Below are 24,214 nucleotides of genomic sequence, written 5' to 3'. Positions count from 1 at the left end.
CTCGGTCATCTGCTGGTCACCCAGCCAGTCTTCCTCATTATGGAGCGAGCTCAGAGCTCATAGACCGATCTTCGAGTAGAACTGAGACCACAACACACTCCACACAGGAAAGCAAGGCCACACCCCTCGAGTTACATCCCGTACCTATTTACTGCTAGGTGAATAGGGGCCACACATTGAGGCATGCCCATTTGCCTCGCCTCACCGGAACTCGAACCCAGGCCTCTCAATTGTAAGTCGAGCGTGCTAACCACTACACTACGCGGTGTATATGTGTGTGTGTGTGTGTGTGTGTGTGTGTGTGTGTGTGTGTGTGTGTGTGTGTGTGTGTGTGTGTGTAGAGACAGTGATGGACTAACAGGTGTTGGCATTGGTGTTAACAGGTGGTGCAGCAGGCCATCAAGCAGCTGGGCCTGAGTAACGAGGCGAACACTTACGTGCGGCACCTGTCTGGTGGCAACAAGAGGAAGGTGTCGGTGGCGTTGTCGCTGCTGGGCAACCCTCTCCTGGTACTGATGGATGAGCCAACCACGTGAGCTTGAATCTCTTCACTTGTACTGTAGACCAATACTAAATTTGAGAAAATTAAATACCTTCATATCTGAAAATTATAGTGAAAATAATTGTAGTAATTAAATCAGAATAGGATGTGTTGTGATGTCAGGATGGAAGTAACTGATAAGTGGCTGAGTACGGGGAAGACTGTGAATAGGAAAGATGGACAGTGTCAAGAGAACAATAGATGTGAGGAGGGATGCCTTGGGGTGAAAGAAAAAAAAATAATCATTTGGTAAAACAACAGTGAACTTAATCTAGGCAATATTTTCAACCATTTTCATGCAATTCCCCACAAGAGCAGCAACAGACACCTCACACACCACCCTTCCCTGCACACAGAGGCATGGACCCAGCGTCACGGCGGCTGGTGTGGCGCGCTATACAGAGTGTATCGCAGGACAGCCGCTCCGTGCTGCTGACATCACACTCCATGGATGAGGTGAACCAGCTTTCCCACAGGATGGCCATCATGGTGAATGGCCAGTTTGTCTGCCTCGGCTCACCGCACTACCTCAAGCACCGGTGAGGCCACACAGGGACCCCATTGTGCTTAGTGCTTTGTTTTATAGACTAAAGTGAAATGTTCAGAATTCACAGTCAGTGTACTTGCAGAAAAACTTGTAGGTGTATCCTTATGTGTTAGTGTAGCTCCTTGATTCTTTCAAACAACAATCTCATGTAAAGTTAGTGTCCATAAGAGTAAATGCAGGAAAATGTGTGAAAATATTAAGGGTACCATATTTTCTGACAGAGTAGCTCCCTTAACTCTTTTGGGAATCAATCTCATGTTCTTTGTTTGAGTTATATTTACACTTGCAAATTATTCTAATTGACTGAATTGACAGTACAGGAATCCATAAGTATACAAAGAAAAGTATGAAAATATTCCATGCATTTTCTCATGGGGCAGTGTTAACTCTAACTCTAGATTCCAAGTTCCCTGTTTTAAGTTACTGATTCTTGACACTACATTAATCTTGTAACATGACAGAAGAAAACAATGGAAGCTGTAATAAGTCACCAGGCCAACACATGGCAGCTCCATCATGTCACTGTCTATCCTTACCTGATCACCACACACACTGACACACTCACTCTTGCAGGCTCGGCGACAAGTACACAGTGAGGCTGAAGACAAGGGACATTGAGGACATGACCTATGTGGTGGATTACCTGCGCAGTCATCTCAAGGAAGTACTGTTGAAGGTGAGCCATGAAGGACACTCAAACTAATAATGAGGGAACAACAATAAATGATAATGTTTTTTGGAGTCAAACATAGATACTGAAAAAGTTGAATAAATATAGATATAGAAATAGGATATCATGAACCCTGTTCAAACCGTTACGTAGAACTAGATAAATACACACACACATTTTCCTCATCCTTCAGGAGCAGCATCACCTGAGTCTGGTGGTGGAGGTGAGTCGGCAGATGTCCCTGCAGCTCATCTTTGACACCCTCAACGCAGCAAAGTCTTTGGGAATCACTGAGTATGATGTGTCCCAAACCACTCTAAATGAGGTGAGAGAGAGAGAAAAACACAAGTGCTCTAGTTTGATTGAATTATATATAATATGAATTTCCCCAAGATTTCTGCCTTGCACATTGTTTTAATGCATCTAGCAAAGTAAGTAGGGACCAGTAGTGTGGGATATTTATTATTAAAGGTGTGTATTTACCTAATTGTATTTACCTAATTGTAACATACGGGAAAAGAGCTATGCTCGTGTTGTCCCGTCTCCATATCTATTAATGTCCAGCTTTTTCTTAAAATCATGAATATTCCTTGCGTTGACCACTTCCACGTCTAAACTATTCCATGCTTCCACCCTTCTATGAGGGAAGCTATATTTTTTCACATCTCTCCTATAAGTGGCCATTTTAGTTTTTTCCCATGCCCTCTCGACATTCTTCCATTCCACATACACAGATCTTCCCTATCCATTTTTCCATGCCAATCATCACTCTGTATATTGCTATCAGGTCTCCCTTTCTCTTCTGTTTTCCAGGGTTGGAAGTTGCATTCTTTTCAGTCTGTCTTCATAAGTCAAATCTCTTAAGTCAGGCACCATTTTCGTTGCAGCCCTCTGTACTTTCTCTAGTTTCCTTATGTGTTTCTTTAAGTTCGAGCCCACTGTATTGTTGCATATTCAAGCCTCGGTCTTATCATTGCAGTAATTATTTTCTTCATCATTTCTTCATCTAGATATACGAACGCCACTCTTATGTTCCTCAATAAGTTCAATACTTCTCCAATTATTTTGTTTATATGTCTCTCTGGCGATAGGTCATTGGTAATTGTCACCCCAAGGTCTTTTTCTTCATGACTGGTTTTATGTCTTCATTTCCTATCTTGTACATACTCCTGATTCTTCTTTCACTCTTGCCAAACTCTATTTTCTTGCATTTTGTCGTGTTGAACTCCATTTGCCATGTACAGCTCCATTTCCATATTCTGTCCAAGTCTTCCTGGAGTAGTTCGCAATCTTTGTCACATCTCACTTTTCGTAACAATTTTGCATCGTCTGCAAATAGGCTCACATAACTGGACACCCCATCCACCATGTCATTTATGTAGACTGCGAACATTACTGGTGCCAACACTGATCCCTGTGGAACTCCACTCTCCACCAATCCCCATTCTGATGGTCTGTCCTTAATTATTGTTCTCATTTCTCTTCCTACCAAAAGTCTTCCATCCATTTTAGTAAACTGCCATGCACTCCTCCTACCATTTCAAGTTTCCAGATCAGTCTCTGGTGTGGTACCTTATCAAAGGCCTTTTTTAAATCCAGATATATTCCATCAGCCCAACCATCTCTTTCCTGTATTACATCTATCACCCTCGAATAGTAACATATCAGGTTTGTCGTGCATGAACGCCCTTTCCTAAAACCAAATTGACACTCACAAAGTATGTCATTTTTCTCCAAGAAGTCTGTCCATCTAGTCTTCACCACCCTCTCACACATCTTAGCTACCACACTTGTAAGTGACACTGGTCTATAGTTCAATGGGTCTCTCTTGTTACCTGATTTATAGATTGGGACAATGTTAGCTCTTTTCCAGTCTTGGGGCACTACACCTTCCCTTAATGAGGCATCAATTACTTCACAAACTTTTTCTGCCAATTGCTCCTGCATTCTCTTAAAATCCATCCTGATACCCCATCAGGTCCCACAGCTTTTCTCACTTCTAAACTCCCCATCATGTTCTTGATCTCCTCCACCGTTACTTGAAACTCCTTCATAATCCCTTTCTGTTCCATTACCAGTGGTTTGTCAAAAGCAGTCTCCTTTGTGAATACCTTCCGAAAGCATCCATTCATAGCCTCTGCCATTTCCTGGGATCTTCACTGTATACTCCATTTACTTCTAAACTTTCAATACTTTCTCTATTTTTGATGTTGTTGTTCACATGTCTGTAAAAAAGCCTTGGTTGGTCTTTACATTTATCAATTATATCCTTTTCTTGTTTCTTTCTTTCTTCTCTTCTAATCAACACATATTCATTTCTTGCTCTTTTGTAACTTTCCCACTGCTTAATCCGTCTTTTCCTTCTCCACCTCTTCCATGCATCCTCTTTTCTTGTTCTAGCCTTTTCACATCTATCGTTAAACCAGTCCTGCTTTCCAACTTCTCTATGTTGTCTTATTGGTACAAATTTTTCTCACCTTCTTTGTATATTTTTATAAATTCCTTCCACTTTTCATTTGCTCCTTAGCACTCTTGAATTTCATCCAATTTGTCTCTTGAAAGAATTTCTTTAGGTTTCCAAAATCTGTCTTGGCATAATTCCATCTTCCCACTTTATATTCTTCATTTCTTCTAGATTTCTCTTCGTCTATCACCTTGAACTCCAAAACTGCATGATCACTCTTTGCTAAAGGGCACTCCACCCTCATCTCCTCAATGACCATTGGCTCTGTACTAAAGACCAAGTCCAGTCTTGACGATGCTCCCTCTCCTCCAAACCTAGTATCTTCTTTGACCCACTGAGTTAACACATTTTCCATTGCCAGTGTCAATAGTGTATTTCCCCATGTTGTCTCTGATCCTTCCATTGACCAGTCCTCCCAACACACCTCTTTACAATTAAAATCTCCCATCATTATAGTTCGTTCACAGCCACCCAACATTTCTTCCAGACATGTTCCTGTATCACTTATCATTTCTTCATATTCCTGTACTGACCATGCATTTGTCTTAGGTGGTACGTACACCACTATGTAGTGCCTCTTTTTCCTTCATTAGTTTCTGCTCTGATCTTTAGCACTTCTGCCTTTCCCATACCTTTTTCACTTGATCCACCTTTATATCTTTTTAACCAGCAACATCACTCCTCCTCCCATCTTACCTACTCTATTTCTTTTCCAAACGTTATATTTCCTTCTCCAACCTTCATCAGGTCTTCTCCTCTCTCAGTTTTGTTTCAGTAAGACCCACAATATCTGGGTTCTTGTCCCTCAAGTAATCGTTGAGTTCTAAAATCCCGATATCACTCCATTTATGTTGGAATACATTACATTTCGCTCATATGTAAGTTTCTTTAGTCCTTTCTTGCTGTACTTTTCTGGGTTATGAACCACTTCCTCAGTCTCATATCCAAGATTCTCCAGAAAAACTCTTTCTTCTCTTCTTCTGTCCTCTCTTCATTTTTTTTCAAAGCCTCCTTTCTCAACTCATTTAACATTTCTCTTTCCTTTTCACCGAGATCTCTTCTCAACCAAATCTTCCTTGTTGTTTCCTGCTGGGCTAGCCTCCATGACTTCTCCACCAATTCATCTACATCCTTTTGTGACTTAAGTTTGATTCTTATTGGCCTCATACCTTCTCTTGTGAACTTTCCAATTCTATGGAAGTCCTCTATTTCTTGTACTAGGTCTTTTCCCTCCTCTTGCACCACATTAATGATATTATTTATCACCTTTTTTATGTTTTTCTCTCTCTCCATTTTACTCGGTGTCTTATCCTCCTCCACACCAAATATCACCACACATCTCTTTTGTCTACAGTTTCCCTCACCAATGTCTCATTTGACTTAATAACCTTCACCACTTTCTCAGCTATCTTCTCTTCTATGATCTGTTGATCTATAATTTCAGCAAGGCCCAAAGTTTTCTCCCTGACTCTTTGATTTCCTTTTCCAGACTTGCAACTTTGTAATTTACCTCCTTTCTTTCCACTTCCTGACTTTTTTCCATTCAGCCTGCTTCTCCATCACTTTTCCTAGAGATTCTCCACATTTTCGCAATTCACTTTAATTAGCTTAACTTCCTCTTTCAGTGCTGCATTTTCCTTCTTCATATCGGCACAGTCTCTCTTTACATTGTCATAACTCGTTTCCAGGCCCTCATACTTTTCAAACAGTTTTCAATTTTACCTTCTAACTCCAGAATTTTCTTCACATAAGTGCTCTTCTCCATTATTCCTTGAAACCCTGTGAAGTCTGATTCCTTTTTCGAGTTCACGGCCGCCATGTTGCTCAGACGTAAACAAACCAGCTGATGGCTCAAACGCAGGCTACAGTTTATATTTACCTTCACTGGACATTATTTTGCTAATCAACAGTTAACATGACTATATGGAGACGGGACAAATATTACCAGCTCCTTTCCCACCTTGGTTACTCTTAGGTAACTGTAGAATTATAGATGATTGCTCTGGAGCTCAGCGACCACCTCCGCCATCGACGATGTCCCGTGTGTGTGTGTGTGTGTGTGTGTGTGTTCACGGTTGCCTCCTAGTCACCCAGCTAGTGTTCCCTATAATGGAGTGAGCTCAGAGCTCATAGACCAATCTTCATGTAGGAGGACTGAGACCACACCAAACAGTGAGGCAGCTACAACCCCTCAAATTACATCCCATAGCTGCTTGCTGTTAGGTGAACAGAGACTACACATTAAGAAGCTCACCTATTTGCCTCGCCATACCTAGGCTTTCTCGGTTGTGAGCCTAATGTGCTAACCATTACACTACATGGTGTGTGTATGGACAGAAGGCAGTCTTAAAGCTTGACCCCTTCCTTACCACAGCTACCAACCTATGTAAACAAAGCATTCCCTCCCCCCCATACTGCAACGCTCTTGCCCATGTGTCTATACACCTGACGCCCGGTGACGAAATGTCACTGTCCAAAAAATTTTTAAGACACTTTCATGATTTGCAATAATCCTGGTATGCACAATAGTAAGTTCCTGTTTCAAGGAAGGAAACACATCTGGTCACTTATCAGCAAATGGGTCAGATAAGAGTGAAACATGATTCACTATAGCCAGGAGGCCCTGAGGCAGAATCATCACCAGACTGCTCCCCCTCACTTGCGGAAAGCATTTCTAAACTAGTAATAATATCAGTTTCACCGTCTTCTATTTCTTTTCCCAGGATCTTAATCTGAATTATACTCATCTGGAGAGTCTTCCAGTATATCATCATCATCTATCTCATAGTTACAATCATGCTCACTGATACACCAGGAAGCAGACACTATTGTCTCTAGCTAGAAGCAAAATTTAAGTCTCTCCAAGACGGACAATAGAGAACTGATGCTCTTGGGTGGACTATGGGAATATTATTTGTACTTTCAAACAAAATAATGATTGGCTTTGGCTTTAGACTGCTGAGATATGAACCCTGATATTGATGGCTAATGTGGGGGTGGTCTTGTGATGCTGGGGTTGGCTAAAAATAACATCTCAAGTGTTCGTTTTTATTTGGGCAGGAAGTTGCCAACACATGGGGCCTAAAAGACAAAATTTGCACTTAAGGCTTGATGTACTAGTGTGGTATGCACATACCACAGTCATAATGCACAGTACCACAAGGTTGCTTCCACATACCAGTAAGGAAGGGATTAAATAGTACATGTGGTCTGTTCTGCTCAAGTTGCACTACTAAAAAACCTAACCAAAAATTATGTAGCCATATTCCAAGCTCAGCATTTCTTGTACATCACTAATCACTTCAGCAAAGGACTCAAATGTCCACCTCATTGTAGTTTTCATTTGGATATTTATTTGAGGTCACAGTAATGGGTTGTTAAAAGTATTAGTGCAGCTTCACACCACTGCCTAATGTCTAACAATTTTACACTCTCACATACTTCACGTGAAGACTAATCTCTCTATGCACGTAGGTGTTCCGGGTGCTGACGTCACACCAAAGCGACGGCCTTATTCCTCTGCCTGTTAACATTGCCCAGAGCCGAGGCAGCATCCCCTCCCTCCTTCCTCACCACCAGCTTGCTCGGATCAAACCTCTGGCCAAGGACAACACATTCCAGCATCCATCCATCCTTGCCCCAGTGGAGTGCATCAATCCTACAGCCCCATACGGCAACTTTGAGTATCCATTGAAGGGGTACGAGAGAGGTGGTTCACTTCCCCCAGAGAGCAGGTCAGCCAGTGACAGCCCCGAAGAAGAGTGGACGAAACTCTGAGGTCGCGTGACTAGTGATGCAAGACTTGTGCTGTCACCTTTGAGCCGTTGAATAAACGAACAGTCAGGTCTTATACATTTTTAGTGATCATGTGTCACAACAGCAATTCAAGACCAAAACTCCATTGCATACTCTTTTCATTAAGTATGACGCTAGAAAAAAATTTATGCTATTAAATGTGGAGGCACTGTGACACTGGTGAAGAAATTTTCCTTTGAATTACAGGAAAGACTTGTACATCTCCCTATAAACTACTTGTCTGAGTTGCCAGAGCAGAAAAAAACTGAATTCAACAAAGGAATTCAAATTGAGGCAACAAAGGAATTCACAAGACAAATTATGAGTTGTGATTTTTTTAAGAACTTCAAGATACATAAGGATCACACATTTTGCTTTCATCTTGTGCTGATCTGCCTCATGCTCAGTACATATTAAATAATGTTTAGCAGTTTGGACACTTTTAAAGGATGGCAGAAAGCATGGACTGTCACGACAAAATTCCTGAAAGTGTGATCCTGCTGTACTTGCAACTGAAGAAACTTAGCGGTCTGCAGACAGACAGGCACAATGTGTTGGTTGTCAGTGAATGTTTGCAGCAAACTGTGTTGTAGGTTAGTGTTTTCTTGTGTGCCTTGGAAGTGACTCAAAGCTTTGGCCTTGAGGGAACCTTCTACTTAAGATATATATGCCTTAACATAACAACATAAATAATAGGATAACAAAGGGCCACCAGGGCCCATCTAGGTTATCCTGTATCAGTCGCACAGCGACCTCGTCATCAGTACTTAAAGATACACTTACAAGTACACAATACATTATATACTAATTCTAAATATTTGGCCCATTAACAGGGCTAAGTCCTGCAGCGAATTCCTCTACAATCTGTGATCCCCATACATGGGGATCATGTCTTGTTTAACTATAGTAAATTTCTTATAAAAACTATCATGCAGCGCTATACATAATTATAAATCTAATAAATTTACAACCGTAACATTGTCAAACTAGTGCTATTTACAGCCGTCTCTGGCAATGCATTCCAGAAGTCTACCACCCTATGACTAAAGAAATATTTTCTTATATCTAACCTGCAGCCTTGCTTTCTAATCTTCCTCCCATGATTTCTAGTCCTACTTCCTCCTCTAAGGTAAAGAAAGATCTCACATCTATGTAGTTTGTATCTGAGAACATTTTAAATAACTCTATCATATCCCTCTTATACATCTCCTCTCAAATGAAAACATGTTTAATTCCTTTAATCTATCTCTATACTCCAGGCGCTTTAATGCTGGTATCATCCTAGTTGCTCTTCTCTGAACTGCTTCTAACATGTTGATATCCTGCCTATAGTGGGGTGACCAGGCCTGTATGCAATACTCTAAATGGGGCCTAACATAGGAATTATATAAGCTACGCACCACTTCCTTACTTTTATAACTAACATTTCTATTTATAAAACCCAGGATCCTATTTGCCCTATTTCTTGCTTCTAAACATTGCTTTGAAAATTTCATAGTCCTGTCTATCACTACTCCTAAATCCTTTCCTTCCTCTACTGCCTCTAGCCAACATCCCTCCATCTCATAGTTAAAGTTTGTGTTGTCTTTACCTAAATGCATAACCTGACACTTTTAGAATTAAACTCCATCTGCCACCTGTCTGCCCATGCTATCAGCCTGTCCAGGTCTCGTTGTATTCTGTAATTGTCCTTTTCACCCTGTACTGCACATGCTATCTTAGTATCATCTGCAAACTTTGATACTTTGCTACTAATTCCTATATCTAAATCGTTAATGTACACCAAGAAAAGAAGAGGTCCTAGCACTGATCCTTGGGGTACCCCACTAACCACTTCCTTCCACTCAGACATTGCCCCATTTAATACTACTCTCTGTTTCCTATCAGAAAGCCATTCACTAATCCAATCAACTAACCTACCCCCTATCCCATGTAGTCTCAATTTGTACACTAGCCTCCTATGCGGTACCTTATCAAACGCCTTGCTAAAATCTAGATATATAACATCTATGCTATTTCCATCATCTAACTCCTTGGTAATATATTCTAAGATATCGAGCAAATTTGTAAGACAGGACCTCCCTGATCTAAAGCCATGTTGGGTATCTCTAATTAATCTATTCTCATTTAAATGCTCCCAAATACTACCCTTAATGATTTTCTCTAGTATCTTACATACTATACTAGTTAAACTGATCGGTCTATAATTATTCGCATCATCCTTCCTACCTTTTTAAATATTGGAGTAACATTAGCTAACTTCCAGTCCTGAGGTATCTCAGCAAACCTAAGTGATCTTTCAAAGATTAACTTAAGTGCTTCAGAAATACTGTCTACACCCTCCCTAAGTACTCTGGCATGTAGCTCATCAGGACCACTAGCTTTCCTATCGTCTAGTTCAAGAATAAATTTCCTAATAATTCCCGGTTTTATATCAATATTTTCTAAAGCTCTTAAACTACTCGTCGCACTGTTTGTAACAGGATTTCCTATTCTTTCCTAGTAAATACTGAAGAAAATTGTTCATTCAATAATTCTACTATGTCTTCATTTTGATCCACTACTACACCATCTTTTCTGAGTGGTCCAATCCTATCCTTATTTCTTTTATCACTGACCTTGTAATAACTATATAATTTTTGGGATCTTTACTCCCAGCTCTAGCTAGTTTTATCTCTGCCTGCCTTTTACTTTTTTTATAACCTTACTCAAATCATCTCTGACCTGTCTGTACCTAATCAAATCTACATCTTCCCACTTTTCTGCAACTCTCTGTATGCCCTCTTCTTCTCTCTGATCTGGCTACCTATCTCATGAGTCCACCATAATGGCTTCCTGTTTCTCTGCCTTATATCTTTGTAAGGGATACACTGCATCACTATACCCTTTACTACAACCTTAAAATATCCCACATCTCCTGTGCAGTTTTATTTCCAAAACTATCTTCCCAGTTTACCTCTCCTAATAACTGACGTAACCTACCATAATTGCCTTTCTGATAGTTTGGGACTCTAGTCTTATTCACTATATTATCCCTACTGGAATTAATGATAAATCTAATTATATGATGGTCACTGTTTGCTAAAGTCTCTCCTACCTCAACTTCCTTTAAACAATGCTCAATATTTGTTAGTACTATGTCTAAAACCTTCCTCCCCCTAGTAGGTTTATCTACCATCTGCACTAAATAGTTATCCTGAAAACTTTCCATAAACTTATTTTCACTAGCATCTCCTACCATCCTCTCCCAGTTTACTGACTTAAGATTAAAATCCCTAAGATAATTGTCTGACTAGTACACCCCTATTTATCTCATCTACCATAAGGTTGTCTACATCTGCTGACTGGTTAGGTGGTCTATAAAAGCTCCTACTCTAATAACCTTACTTTTGTTTACTCTAACATCCAGCCATAAGGACTCTACTCTGTTATCTACCTTAATACCATTAACCTGACTGGAAATGAAGGATTTTTACATAAATAACTACTCCTCCACCTATCCTACCAATTCTCTGGTGTAAATACATAATGTATCCATCTACTTCATATTCTTTCCTATTTTCCTAAACTTTTCCTCATTTACCCATGCCTCTGTGACACATACAACATCTAAGTCCTCCTCAACTATATAACTAGATAACTCGTCCTTCTTGTTCCTAAGACTCCTGGCATTTACATAAAACATTTAAGTCCTGCTACCTTCCTAGATGCTGTCTCCTTATTTGGAATCCTAATCTTATTCTCTCCTATTTGCACCTGGAAATCTTTCCTAATCTTTTCACTATCTCTGTTTATCCTATCTAATTTATGTCTAGCATCTTTCTTCTGGAATGCATTTGCTACCTCACCCCTACACTCCATCCCAACTCCCCTCCAGACATCCACTCAGCACATCCACACCCTTCCTACTCAGATGCACACCATCCCTAGCATACAAATCCTTCGCCCATAGAACCTATCCCATACATCCACAAAGCTGACACCCACATCCTTACACATCCCTTTTACCCGATCATTCACACCAATGGCTCTAGACAACCATTCCTGCTAACATACACACGAGGCAAGATTCCTGACACTACACACCTCCTACCACTCTCCCTTATCTTGCCTAACATTTCCGAAATCTTGCCACTAACTCCTCCGACCCACCTGCTCTGACATCGTTCCCACCTACGTGCAAAACTACTACACCCTCCCTCTCCATCCCCCCAACCCTCTTCTGCACCTCCTCACTCACTGCCTTCACACCTGCACCAGGCATACACACGTTCGTCCTCCTATCCCTGTCTTTCCCACAGAAAGTGCTATCTAAATACCTAACCTGAGAGTCACCCACCACACACACCTGAGGTGTGCTAGGCACAACCCTCCTCCTCCTCTCCTCTACCCCCTTCTTTCTCCTTTCACTCACCACAACCACTTCATTCACTCCACTCTCCCCCTCCAACAAACCGAACCTATTTTCACACTCAACAGGTTTAGTCCTATCCTCCCTAACTGCCTCCGCTTTCCTTCCCCTCGCAACCTGCCATCTCTGCCCATCCTGACTACTATCTTTCCCCGTCTGGCTCGCCTGCTCCCTCTTCCCCACTCTGCTCTTCCCGACAGAGGGCCAAGCCACCCTGTCGCCCTCAGAAGGTCCAACCTTCGGCCTAACACTGATCTCCTGCCTAATTTTTTCCACTGCCTCCCCAAGCCTCTTAACCTCCTCCTTCAACTCAAAGATGAGAACTTTCTGATTTCCTCTCGCAATTCTCGGTGCTCAAGAGAAAGAACTAAATTCTCGCTCTTGAGCCTACACACCATACACTCAGAAAAGTCAACGACCTTCCTGTCATGCCCACACATCTCACACACAACAAACTCTCCCAATCCCATCTCAACACTCTCTTTCACGCACTCAATCACACTCTGATATACCTCAGTAGCTACCGCCATACTAACTTACAATCTGTTAACTCACAAACAAATAAAAATACTTGGTGACGGCAGGGTGGGGGAACCGCGGTGGTGGGGGGGCCTAAGTGAGGTCAACTAATCCTCTTTCAAGGTCAACTTGAGTTACAAGCCTAGTCTCCTCGCTCTACCAAAATACTTTTAACTCACAAACACTGATTCTAACCACTGTTTCACTCTAATCTAACACTTGCAGGACACACTTTCACTTCACTAACACTCAAAAGCACCACACACAGACACCAAGCACAAACACCACTCGCTAACTATAAAAACCACAGCCAAAAACGGAGCGCACACACAACACGTCCACTCGCCACCGCAGCTAGCTCTGAATGAGCTCTTGGTCACATTGTAAGCTGTGTGACCTGAGGAGCCAAGTAAGCTACAAGTCATGTGGTTTTCTAAAAAAAAAAAAAAGGTTAGGGGAATCCTTATACTTAGTCCAAAAGTCTGAATTTTTTGCTGAATGTTTGAATAGCTCAGTTTCCAAAACAAATTGTACTGCAATACACAAACTAGTTATAGAATAATCTAGCATTGTACAAAAATATGCAGATTATGTTATTTTGAAGTAATACCATTTATATAATAAAGTGGTTAGCAACCCTTGTGAGCCTGTGTCTCAGACAGGTCAGACACCAGAGACCCTAGGAGTTTCTGAGTAGCACTAGTTGTATATTTATTTTTGTAGGTACAGGTTCCAAGAGAGGCTCAACATTGTGATACTTTTCCAGCCTTGGCATAAGTGCCTTATTTGTTACTACTGTGATAAAGTTTCCAAACCTGTTCATTTCAAACCTACAGTCTCCTATATGTGCTGAATGTTACAAACTTTCATGTTGGTGTAATGTGTGTGTAGGTAGCAACTTTTTTTTATCTTGGTGTTATATACAAACAGTATGCACAGTAAGTCTTAATGCCAGGGGGCCCACGTCATTCCTTTTAGTGGTAAATGAAAGAGAAGGTACTTACGAGCCTCCTCCATTTGCCACAAAGAAATGATGTGGGCCCTGTGGTGTCAAGACTTAGCGTGCATATTGTGTGTAGTTTGTACACTGATTGCTGCAGCAAACTTGTGGCTCAGTCTTAATCTCTCCATCATCCATTTTAGTATAATATTAGTGCAGGCTATCATATCATTCATTTTTGTAAACTCCAGCGGCCTGTTAGTCCTAATGACTTGCCTCCAGTGTACACTCACTTTTAGCAAGGTTGGTAATTTTTCAAAGTTGTTAGTGGCATTCCACAATGCATGCAATTACATTTTTCCATAGTATACAATGCTAATGAATGTAATTGAGAAGGAAATTAATGGTGAATATAAAAAAAGCAAAAATCACCTTAAACGAAATTCAACTTGGGTAATTTTCATAAAGCTGGTCTTAGTGCAGATTAATGTATCTTTGTTACAAGTGCCACAGTCACCTTGCTATGTGTGAATACAACCCAGCACCTGGAGCCATCAGGACTGGACTTCAATATATCCAGCTTGTTTTCCAGCAGGTAAACTGATAACACTCTTCTCACACACAGACAATTCTCATTGGTATGAGGCGACTGGAGGAGGCAATTCAGTGCAAAGTAATATGTTTGTATAAGGTCTTACACTAAGTTCTGAAATGTGCATAAATATTCTTTTATTACAAATGTTCAGGACTCAACCTGCAACTTATTCCTTTCCTTTGTAAGCAATAAGTATATATAATTCATAGTGCACTAATCTAGTTCTTATGAAATGTATATTAACCTGTTACACTATTCTTCAAGACATATAATTAATTAAAGCACAAGAGGCGACTTATCGGGCTGAGTACCTGTACCTCACCATCAGTTTCCTCCAGAGTGAAGAGGATGGCAAGGGCAGAGGGCAGTGTGGAGCATGCTGTGTCCACGCCATCCTTGATGTAAAGAAAAGAATTACCTCAATTGTTACACAATGTGGTTTATACAAATATGCAAACTCGTCACTGATTGGTATGTGGTTCAGTCAGTTAGTCCGTCTCCTGCTTTGCACATGCTGGCCTCACTACATAATTTTCTTCTGTTTCCTCTATCTTGTGCAGTAATTCGACAAAAAGAATAACCGAAATAATGCTGCAAATATTGATATTTTTGACAGATCTGATATAAGTTATCAATAAAGTGTGTATTAGATTTTTGACAAGGTTAAAAAGAAGGGTAGTAGTACCAGGCTTTTTAATGGAAGCTACTGGTGTGAGGGAACAGAGGCACAACACCACATATATTTTTTTCCTCAAGGTACAGAGGCACTGTTGTCTTCCACCAACATGTTACCACTTTCCCTTCTTTCCTTACTAAAATTATACCACCATGTTCAAGAGAACTCTATTACAAATCAATATTTCTAATGACTATAATAACAAATATGCTGAAAATCTTTGACCTTGCACTATCCCCAAAAAAAACACATTTATAATCCACCATACTTCTTGTGTTCAAGATTATGGAACTGAGTATTGTACAAACTAAGGAAAATACAGGAAAACATTGCACAAATAAGGGAGACACATAGGGAAGAAAATTTAAATTTGTACTGTGAAGAGGCCAGCATCTATTAGTTTGCAGAAGACCAATTAGCCTGTTCACAGTTAGGATGGTAGACACCTATCGGCAAGAATTTATTTTTTCCAATTTCCCACGACAAGGGGTGTCTTACTTAATTTAGAAACCAATGTGCAGGAAAAATACGACAAGAAATGCTGCACAGGTGTATTTAAAATTAAAAACCTTAAAACCCTTAAAATGTTATTCTTACTGGTGCATCATGATAAGGCTTTAATTGCAATATAAGATAAAGCTTTAATTTTTTTTTTTTTTTTTTTTTTCCAGTAAGAGCAATAAAAATAAAAGGATGTTGATTTCGTTTTATACATTTTGTGTTGAAAAGTAACAGAAATCAGTCATGTCCAAAATACAAAGGTAATCAGTGGAGAGAGAAAAAAAAAAAAAAATTGCTGGCAGACATACGACATAGTAAAGGGTCTTTGAGGAGGGACGAGGCCACAAGCCTGTGAGCCGGGTAGCAGCACGTTGTTGTTGTTATGGCTTACCCACCATGAGCCAAGTATATAGTTATACTAAAAAAATTAAGTGCGACAAAATATATTTTCACCACCTTATCCACTATGCCACCACCGCTTTATACAAATATAAGGTGTTTTTAGAATGTCATCTGAAATTACGAATAGAGGTTCAAATGATGTCATAAGCTGTCAGACATGAGATTAATTGACTTAAATTTCAGAAGCATGAATGTGCAATGATACACCTGTGTAAGCTTGTAAAACTTAACCCAAAGTATTTATTTCCCAGCAAAAATTACAAAATCTGGCACTGTGGTGTCAAGATGCTGACTGTGAACAGGCTAATTAATGACGAGTTACAGAAACATCTCAGATTCAAGTTAAAATCAATGAAAGAATAGACAAGAGATGGTACAGCAGAATCCCACTTGACCAAGACACACGGTCAAGACTAGAAAACTGTTCAAGCAAGGTGTGATGTGGTGCCTCGGCAGTGTTGTAACAGTTTTCCTGAGTGACAGCACCCTTCGCTCATTCACCAAGTGTCTTCTCCCTCACAATTATCTTAGCACTGTTAGTACACTTTTCACACCATAACCAATCTCTTGCTCAAGACAGACCATTCAACTTGGCACCATTGGACAATGCAGTAACTGTGCACCTTGTGTAAGATTGTCTCATTGCAACAAGACTAAACCATAAAAATATGATCAGTTCAATGACATTTTACTCTCTAAGTGTTTATTACAATCATGATTTCTCAGTCTTTTAATTACTAAAATAAATCATTACATTGCAAAGGAAAGTCTCTCTATGCTATAGTGTAATCATATCAACAATGAACGAAAGTCAGTCTTCAGCAAAAGGTAAACATGTCAATAGCAATATACAAACATGCAAACATGATGCAGCTCTGAGGCAGATGTGGTGAGGAAGAATGGTTGAGTGAGGAAAGGCCACAGCCAATCAGGATAGCCAATACAGTTGTTGCTGGGCACTAAACAGTTTTGATAGCTCAGCTCACATTATATAAAAATTTATACAACTAAGATTTAGTACTGGTTATCAATTGTTATTTCTGCATCCTCTCCTGTTCACAAGGCAGCAGCCAATTACATGTAGCCGTTAGTGACATCTACTGCCACATATCTACACTGTTGTGTCTAACTTTGGAGTATCACAGAAATGCAGACAAATTCATAGAGACGACTTGTAGAGGATCAAGCTTCTGTCAAGACACTCAAGGATAGACTACTTTATCCAGAACCAAATCATGAATAGTAATTTCCTACATAGCAGTTGGCTGCTGCCTGGTGGACTGGAGAGGCCAAACGGGTTAAAGGCAGCAGGTAGAAATCATCTATGAATTACACAAGTGGAATTTAACACCAAACATTTCTTCTTATTTTAAACACACACATTTCTTGTTACTTTACTTCAATCCTACCTTGAAAATTTCTTGTTACTTTACTTCAATCCCACCTTGAAAATTTGTCAGGCAATGTCTTTCAATATTTGAGGTCAAGTAAAAAAAGGATTTAACTCTAACCATAAAGCTTTGTTACTAATCCATCTACATAAAAAGACAAGTAAAATAAATTAACAGCCACAAGCTGAGCACCTCTTAGAGAAAGCAAACCAGCCAGCATTGACAGTGACCTGTGCAGCATTCCTAACACTACTGGTTCCATGGAAACACATTCACAGGGTAATCTCTCCAAAACTCATTAGGAGCAAGATTAAAGTGATACTGACCTGGCTGATGCCACGGCATGAATGTATTGTTTACGTGCCTCTGTGAGTCGGCAGGCTGCTGGTTGTAGCTCTGAAGTTGCCAGGCAATGTTGACATTATTGAACAAGCTCTGTGGTTTCTGCACATAACCTGAAGGACCACCATCACTGAGAAACTGGCCTGATGGTTCATCCAGCTGCATATCTATTCCTCCTCCTGGACACTCCTTGTATCTTCTCTGTGGTCTGACAACATGCTAATCCTGGACTTGATGTGGCCTCTGCTCTGTGAAGGCTTTACTGATGCTGACTTGTTGTTGTTGATGTGCCTAGCCCTGCTAGGCTGTCTCGTCACAATCACTATCAGAAAATTGCAGTTAATCTTGAACGTGAAAGCAGAACCATTCAGTCATCATAAAATTGGTATTTCACTAAAACTGTGACTAGAACCTCAGGCAGGCAAGCAAACATATGTATAGATGCACACCTACCTCTCTTCCATTGTGGTTCCTCTTTCTTTCTTCCTGAGGAAGATACTTTATCCGTCACTCTTTTCATTTGAAGCCCAAGCTTATCCAAGTGTTTCATTATTTTTGAATCCAAGTAAATCTGCAAACAATGACACAGGTGTAATCTTTTGTACATTACAATGTTTCTGACATAAAAAATATTGCACCAGAGAGAGAGAGAGAGAGAGAGAGAGAATCACCACAGGAACATGAATAAAAAATAAATAAATAAAATAAAATAAAAAAATAAAAAAACTACAGGTAACTCAATTTACGCATTTTTGTTACAACGCAACCAAAAAAATATTATAATTTAATTTGCGCGATCGGTTTGCTTATACGCGATTTGGCCCAACTGCATTTTCAAATTGAGTGCCAGACGCAATTTCAAACTGCGCACCAGAGAGTTCCGCAGCTGGCCGATAGGTGGGAGCTCCGGTCTTCTCGTGCCTCATTTGCAGTCTGCCAGCACTGAGTACAGACAGAATCTCTTCAATCTGCCTATAATTCACCACGATGGACCCAAATGTCCTTCATCTTCTTCTGCATGTGGGGTTATTTTTGATAAGTGGATTTTTGATAAAGTGGTAAAGCTCAGAGGAAGATGGTGACCGACTGTGGTGTGAGTGGTGAAGGCAGTGACGCAGTGAGTGTTGTTTACATATTTTTTGTTGTTGTTTTCTCTTATTATTTCTTGTTTTTCCCTTTACTTTAAATACACTTCTAGTATTTAGAATAGTAAATAATAAAAACATGTTAATTTAGCCAAATAAATAAAGTATTTTGTACAAATTTTTTTTGGACCACATCCTGCATCCCCCTATTATCTATTGTTTCTTATAAGAATTACCTGTTTGTTTTACACGAATTTTGATATATGCGATGCCTCTTGGAACGCATCTATCGCATAAATCGAGAATTACCTGTACTAGTGTGTAGCACAGCAATGACTCAATGAATGACACAGCATACCCTGTGTGCTTCTCTCACCTTGCTGTGTGTGTTTTCCATGGCTGCCTCCTTCACCTTGACATGCTTCTGCAGCAGGAAGGGTTTAGCAATGTTACCTGGTAACTCCTCATCAAAAGACAGTGCTGCAGGAAGAAATGCATACCTTACTTTATCTTACACTATGGCTACATACTAAGCTCATAGTATTGTCTTCCTATGTTTTTGGGATACCTCAAACACACACACTCACTCACACACACTCACAAACACACACACACACACACACACACACACATCGTCGATGGCGGAGGTGGTCGCTGAGCTCCAGAGCAATCATCTCTAATGCTACAGTTACCATTGCCTAAGAGTAACCAAGGTGGGAAAGGAGCTGGTAATGTTTGTCCCGTCTCCATATAGTCATGTTAACTGTTGATTAGCAAAATAATGTCCAGGGAAGGTAAATATAAACTGTAGCCTGCGTTTGAGCCATCAGCTGGTTTGTTTACATCTGAGCAACATGGCGGCCGTGAACTCGAAAGATGAATCAGACTTCACAGGATTTCAAGGAATAATGGAGAAGAGCGCTTATGTGAAGAAAATTCTGGAGTTGGAAGGTAAAATTGAAAAACTGTTTGAAAAGTATGGGGGCCTGGAAACGAGTTATGACAATGTAAAGAAAGACTGTGCCGATATGAAGAAGGAAAATGAAGCACTGAAAGAGGAAGTTAAGCTAATTAAAGTGAATTGCGAAAAATGTGGAGAATCTCTAGGAAAAGTGATGGAGAAGCAGGCTGAATGGAAAAAGTCAGGAAGTGGAAAGAAAGGAGGTAAATTACAAAGTTGCAAGTCTGGAAAAGGAAATCAAAGAGTCTGGGAGAAAACTTTGGGCCTTGCTGAAATTATAGATCAACAGATCATAGAAGAGAAGATTGCTGAGAAAGTGGTGAAGGTTATTAAGTCAAATGAGACATTGGTGAGGGAAACTGTAGACAAAAGAGATGTGTGGTGATATTTGGTGTGGAGGAGGATAAGACACCGAGTAAAATGGAGAGAGAGAAAACATAAAAAGGTGATAAATAATATCATTAATGTGGTGCAGGAGGAGGAAAAGACCTAGTACAAGAAATAGAGGACTTCCATAGAATTGGAAAGTTCACAAGAGAAGGTATGAGGCCAATAAGAATCAAACTTAAGTCACAAAAGGATGTAGATGAATTGGTGGAGAAGTCATGGAGGCTAGCCCAGCAGGAAACAACAAGGAAGATTTGGTTGAGAAGAGATCTCGGTGAAAAGGAAAGAGAAATGTTAAATGAGTTGAGAAAGGAGGCTTTGAAAAAAAATGAAGAGAGGACAGAAGAGGAGAAGAAAGAGTTTTCTGGAGAATCTTGGATATGAGACTGAGGAAGTGGTTCATAACCCAGAAAAGTACAGCAAGAAAGGACTAAAGAAACTTACATATGAGCGGAATGTAATGTATTCCAACATAAATGGAGTGATATCGGGGATTTTAGAACTCAACGATTACTTGAGGGACAAGAACCCAGATATTGTGGGTCTTACTGAAACAAAACTGAGAGAGGAGAAGACCTGATGATGGTTGGAGAAGGAAATATAATGTTTGGAAAAGAAATAGAGTAGGTAAGATGGGAGGAGGAGTGATGTTGCTGGTTAAAAAGATATAAAGGTGGATCAAGTGAAAGAAGGTATGGGAAAGGCAGAAGTGCTAAAGATCAGAGCAGAAACTAATGAAGGAAAAAGAGGCACTACATAGTGGTGTACGTACCACCTAAGACAAATGCATGGTCAGTACAGGAATATGAAGAAATGATAAGTGATACAGGAACATGTCTGGAAGAAATGTTGGGTGGCTGTGAACGAACTATAATGATGGGAGATTTTAATTGTAAAGAGGTGTGTTGGGAGGACTGGTCAATGGAAGGATCAGAGACAACATGGGGAAATACACTATTGACACTGGCAATGGAAAATGTGTTAACTCAGTGGGTCAAAGAAGATACTAGGTTTGGAGGAGAGGGAGCATCGTCAAGACTGGACTTGGTCTTTAGTACAGAGCCAATGGTCATTGAGGAGATGAGGGTGGAGTGCCCTTTAGCAAAGAGTGATCATGCAGTTTTGGAGTTCAAGGTGATAGATGAAGAGAAATCTAGAAGAAATGAAGAATATAAAGTGGGAAGATGGAATTATGCCAAGACAGATTTTGGAAACCTAAAGAAATTCTTTCAAGAGACAAATTGGATGAAATTCAAGAGTGCTAAGGAGCAAATGAAAAGTGGAAGGAATTTATAAAAATATACAAAGAAGGTGAGAAAAATTTGTACCAATAAGACAACATAGAGAAGTTGGAAAGCAGGACTGGTTTAACGATAGATGTGAAAAGGCTAGAACAAGAAAAGAGGATGCATGGAAGAGGTGGAGAAGGAAAAGACGGATTAAGCAGTGGGAAAGTTACAAAAGAGCAAGAAATGAATATGTGTTGATTAGAAGAGAAGAAAGAAAGAAACAAGAAAAGGATATAATTGATAAATGTAAAGACCAACCAAGGCTTTTTACAGACATGTGAACAACAACATCAAAAATAGAGAAAGTATTGAAAGTTTAGAAGTAAATGGAGTATGCAGTGAAGATCCCAGGAAATGGCAGAGGCTATGAATGGATGCTTTCGGAAGGTATTCACAAAGGAGACTGCTTTTGACAAACCACTGGTAATGGAACAGAAAGGGATTATGAAGGAGTTTCAAGTAACTGTGGAGGAGATCAAGAACATGATGGGGAGTTTAGAAGTGAGAAAAGCTGTGGGACCTGATGGGGTATCAGGATGGATTTTAAGAGAATGCAGGGAGCAATTGGCAGAAAAAGTTTGTGAAGTAATTGATGCCTCATTAAGGGAAGGTGTAGTGCCCCAAGACTGGAAAAGAGCTAACATTGTCCCAATCTATAAATCAGGTAACAAGAGAGACCCATTGAACTATAGACCAGTGTCACTTACAAGTGTGGTAGCTAAGATGTGTGAGAGGGTGGTGAAGAATAGATGGACAGACTTCTTGGAGAAAAATGACATACTTTGTGAGTGTCAATTTGGTTTTAGAAAAGGGCGTTCATGCACGACAAACCTGATATGTTACTATTCGAGGGTGATAGATGTAATACAGGAAAGAGATGGTTGGGCTGATGGAATATATCTGGATTTAAAAAAGGCCTTTGATAAGGTACCACACCGGAGACTGATCTGGAAACTTGAAATGGTAGGAGGAGTGCATGGCAGTTTACTAAAATGGATGGAAGACTTTTGGTAGGAAGAGAAATGAGAACAATAATTAAGGACAGACCATCAGAATGGGGCTTGGTGGAGAGTGGAGTTCCACAGGGATCAGTGTTGGCACCAGTAATGTTCGCGGTCTACATAAATGACATGGTGGATGGGGTGTCCAGTTATGTGAGCCTATTTGCAGACGATGCAAAATTGTTAAGAAAAGTGAGATGTGACAAAGATTGCGAACTACTCCAGGAAGACTTGGACAGAATATGGAAATGGAGCTGTACATGGCAAATGGAGTTCAACACGACAAAATGCAAGAAAATAGAGTTTGGCAAGAGTGAAAGAAGAATCAGGAGTATGTACAAGATAGGAAATGAAGACATAAAACCAGTCATGAAGAAAAAGACCTTGGGGTGACAATTACCAATGACCTATCGCCAGAGAGACATATAAACAAAATAATTGGAGAAGTATTGAACTTATTGAGGAACATAAGAGTGGCGTTCGTATATTTAGATGAAGAAATGATGAAGAAAATAATTACTGCAATGATAAGACCGAGGCTTGAATATGCAACAATACAGTGGGCTCCGAACTTAAAGAAACACATAAGGAAACTAGAGAAAGTACAGAGGGCTGCAACAAAATGGTGCCTGACTTAAGAGATTTGACTTATGAAGACAGACTGAAAAGAATGCAACTTCCGACCCTGGAAAACAGAAGAGAAAGGGGAGACCTGATAGCAATATACAGAGTGATGATTGGCATGGAAAAATGGATAGGGAAGATCTGTGTATGTGGAATGAAAGAATGTCGAGAGGGCATGGGAAAAAACTAAAATGGCCACTTATAGGAGAGATGTGAAAAAATATAGCTTCCCTCATAGAAGGGTGGAAGCATGGAATAGTTTAGACGTGGAAGTGGTCAACGCAAGGAATATTCATGATTTTAAGAAAAAGCTGGACATTAATAGATATGGAGACGGGACAACACGAGCATAGCTCTTTTCCCGTATGTTACAATTAGGTAAATACAATTAGGTAAATACACACACACACACACACACACACACACACACACACACACACACACTGTATTTATTTGGATTTAAAAAAGGTATTTGATAAAGTGCCCCATGAAAGATTACTGTGAAAGTTAGAGGAGAAGGGTGGCTTAAAAGAAAACACATTGAGATGGATGGAAAATTATTTGAGGGGGAGAGAAATAAGGATGGTAGTTAAAAATATGAAGTCCAAGTGGAGAGCAGTAGAAAGCGGAGTGCCACAGGGTCAATATTGGCGCCAATACTTTTTCTCATATATATAAACAACATGCCAGAAGGAGTGAACAGCTACATAAATCTGTTTGCGGACGATGCGAAACTGTGCCGAGTTATAAAGCAAAAAGATCTGGAAATGGGAGTAAAAAAATGGGAGATGGAATTCAATGTGGACAAAAGCCATGTCATGGAAATAGGAAAGAGTGAAAGACGACCAGTGGGAATCTATAAGATGGGAGATAGAGTAGAACTAGAAAAAGTAAAAAAAGAAAAGGACTTGGGAGTGACGATGGAAGAAAACAATCAACCGGTAAGCCATACTGATAGAATTTTCAGAGACATATAATTTGCTAAGGAATATTGGATTAGCATTTCACTATATGGACAAAGAAATGATGAAGAAATTGATAAGTACTATAATAAGACCCAGATTGGAATATGC

At 40.0% G+C, this 24,214-nt stretch overlaps 2 protein-coding genes across 9 annotated transcripts in view; one reads left to right on the top strand and one right to left on the bottom strand.

The window, feature by feature from the left end:
- LOC123499934 overlaps positions 1–8,824 on the top strand; it is a 104,117-nt gene extending 95,293 nt beyond the window's left edge. Inside the window, exons 92-96 of the mRNA XM_045248468.1 lie at positions 384–532; positions 898–1,080; positions 1,662–1,764; positions 1,952–2,083; positions 7,697–8,824. Of these exons, the coding sequence (XP_045104403.1) occupies positions 384–532; positions 898–1,080; positions 1,662–1,764; positions 1,952–2,083; positions 7,697–7,999 (870 nt within the window). The 3' untranslated portion in view covers positions 8,000–8,824. The remainder of the gene's footprint in view (positions 1–383; positions 533–897; positions 1,081–1,661; positions 1,765–1,951; positions 2,084–7,696) is intronic.
- The window catches only part of LOC123499279 (PC-esterase domain-containing protein 1A-like), a 50,784-nt gene that overhangs the window by 2,299 nt on the left and 24,271 nt on the right, over positions 1–24,214 (bottom strand). For 4 of the 8 annotated variants that reach the window (XM_045247135.1, XM_045247117.1, XM_045247083.1 and 1 more), the window contains 5 exons: positions 19,256–19,359; positions 18,248–18,365; positions 17,779–18,116; positions 14,805–14,877; positions 1,347–2,074 (listed from right to left, as the gene is read on the bottom strand). In XM_045247135.1, coding sequence (XP_045103070.1) covers positions 17,962–18,116; positions 18,248–18,365; positions 19,256–19,359 — 377 coding nt within the window. In that variant the 3' untranslated portion in view covers positions 1,347–2,074; positions 14,805–14,877; positions 17,779–17,961. Of the gene's footprint in view, positions 1–437; positions 558–1,346; positions 2,075–14,793; positions 14,878–17,778; positions 18,117–18,247; positions 18,366–19,255; positions 19,360–24,214 lie in introns of those variants that run through there. The other 4 variants (XM_045247110.1, XM_045247101.1, XM_045247094.1 and 1 more) reach the window with 4 other exon arrangements.

Source organism: Portunus trituberculatus, chromosome 8, assembly GCF_017591435.1.
Source record: "Portunus trituberculatus isolate SZX2019 chromosome 8, ASM1759143v1, whole genome shotgun sequence".
Lineage (NCBI taxonomy): Eukaryota > Metazoa > Arthropoda > Malacostraca > Decapoda > Portunidae > Portunus > Portunus trituberculatus.
Note: the sequence above shows the minus strand (reverse complement) of the source record. Positions and strands in the feature narration are given on the sequence as shown.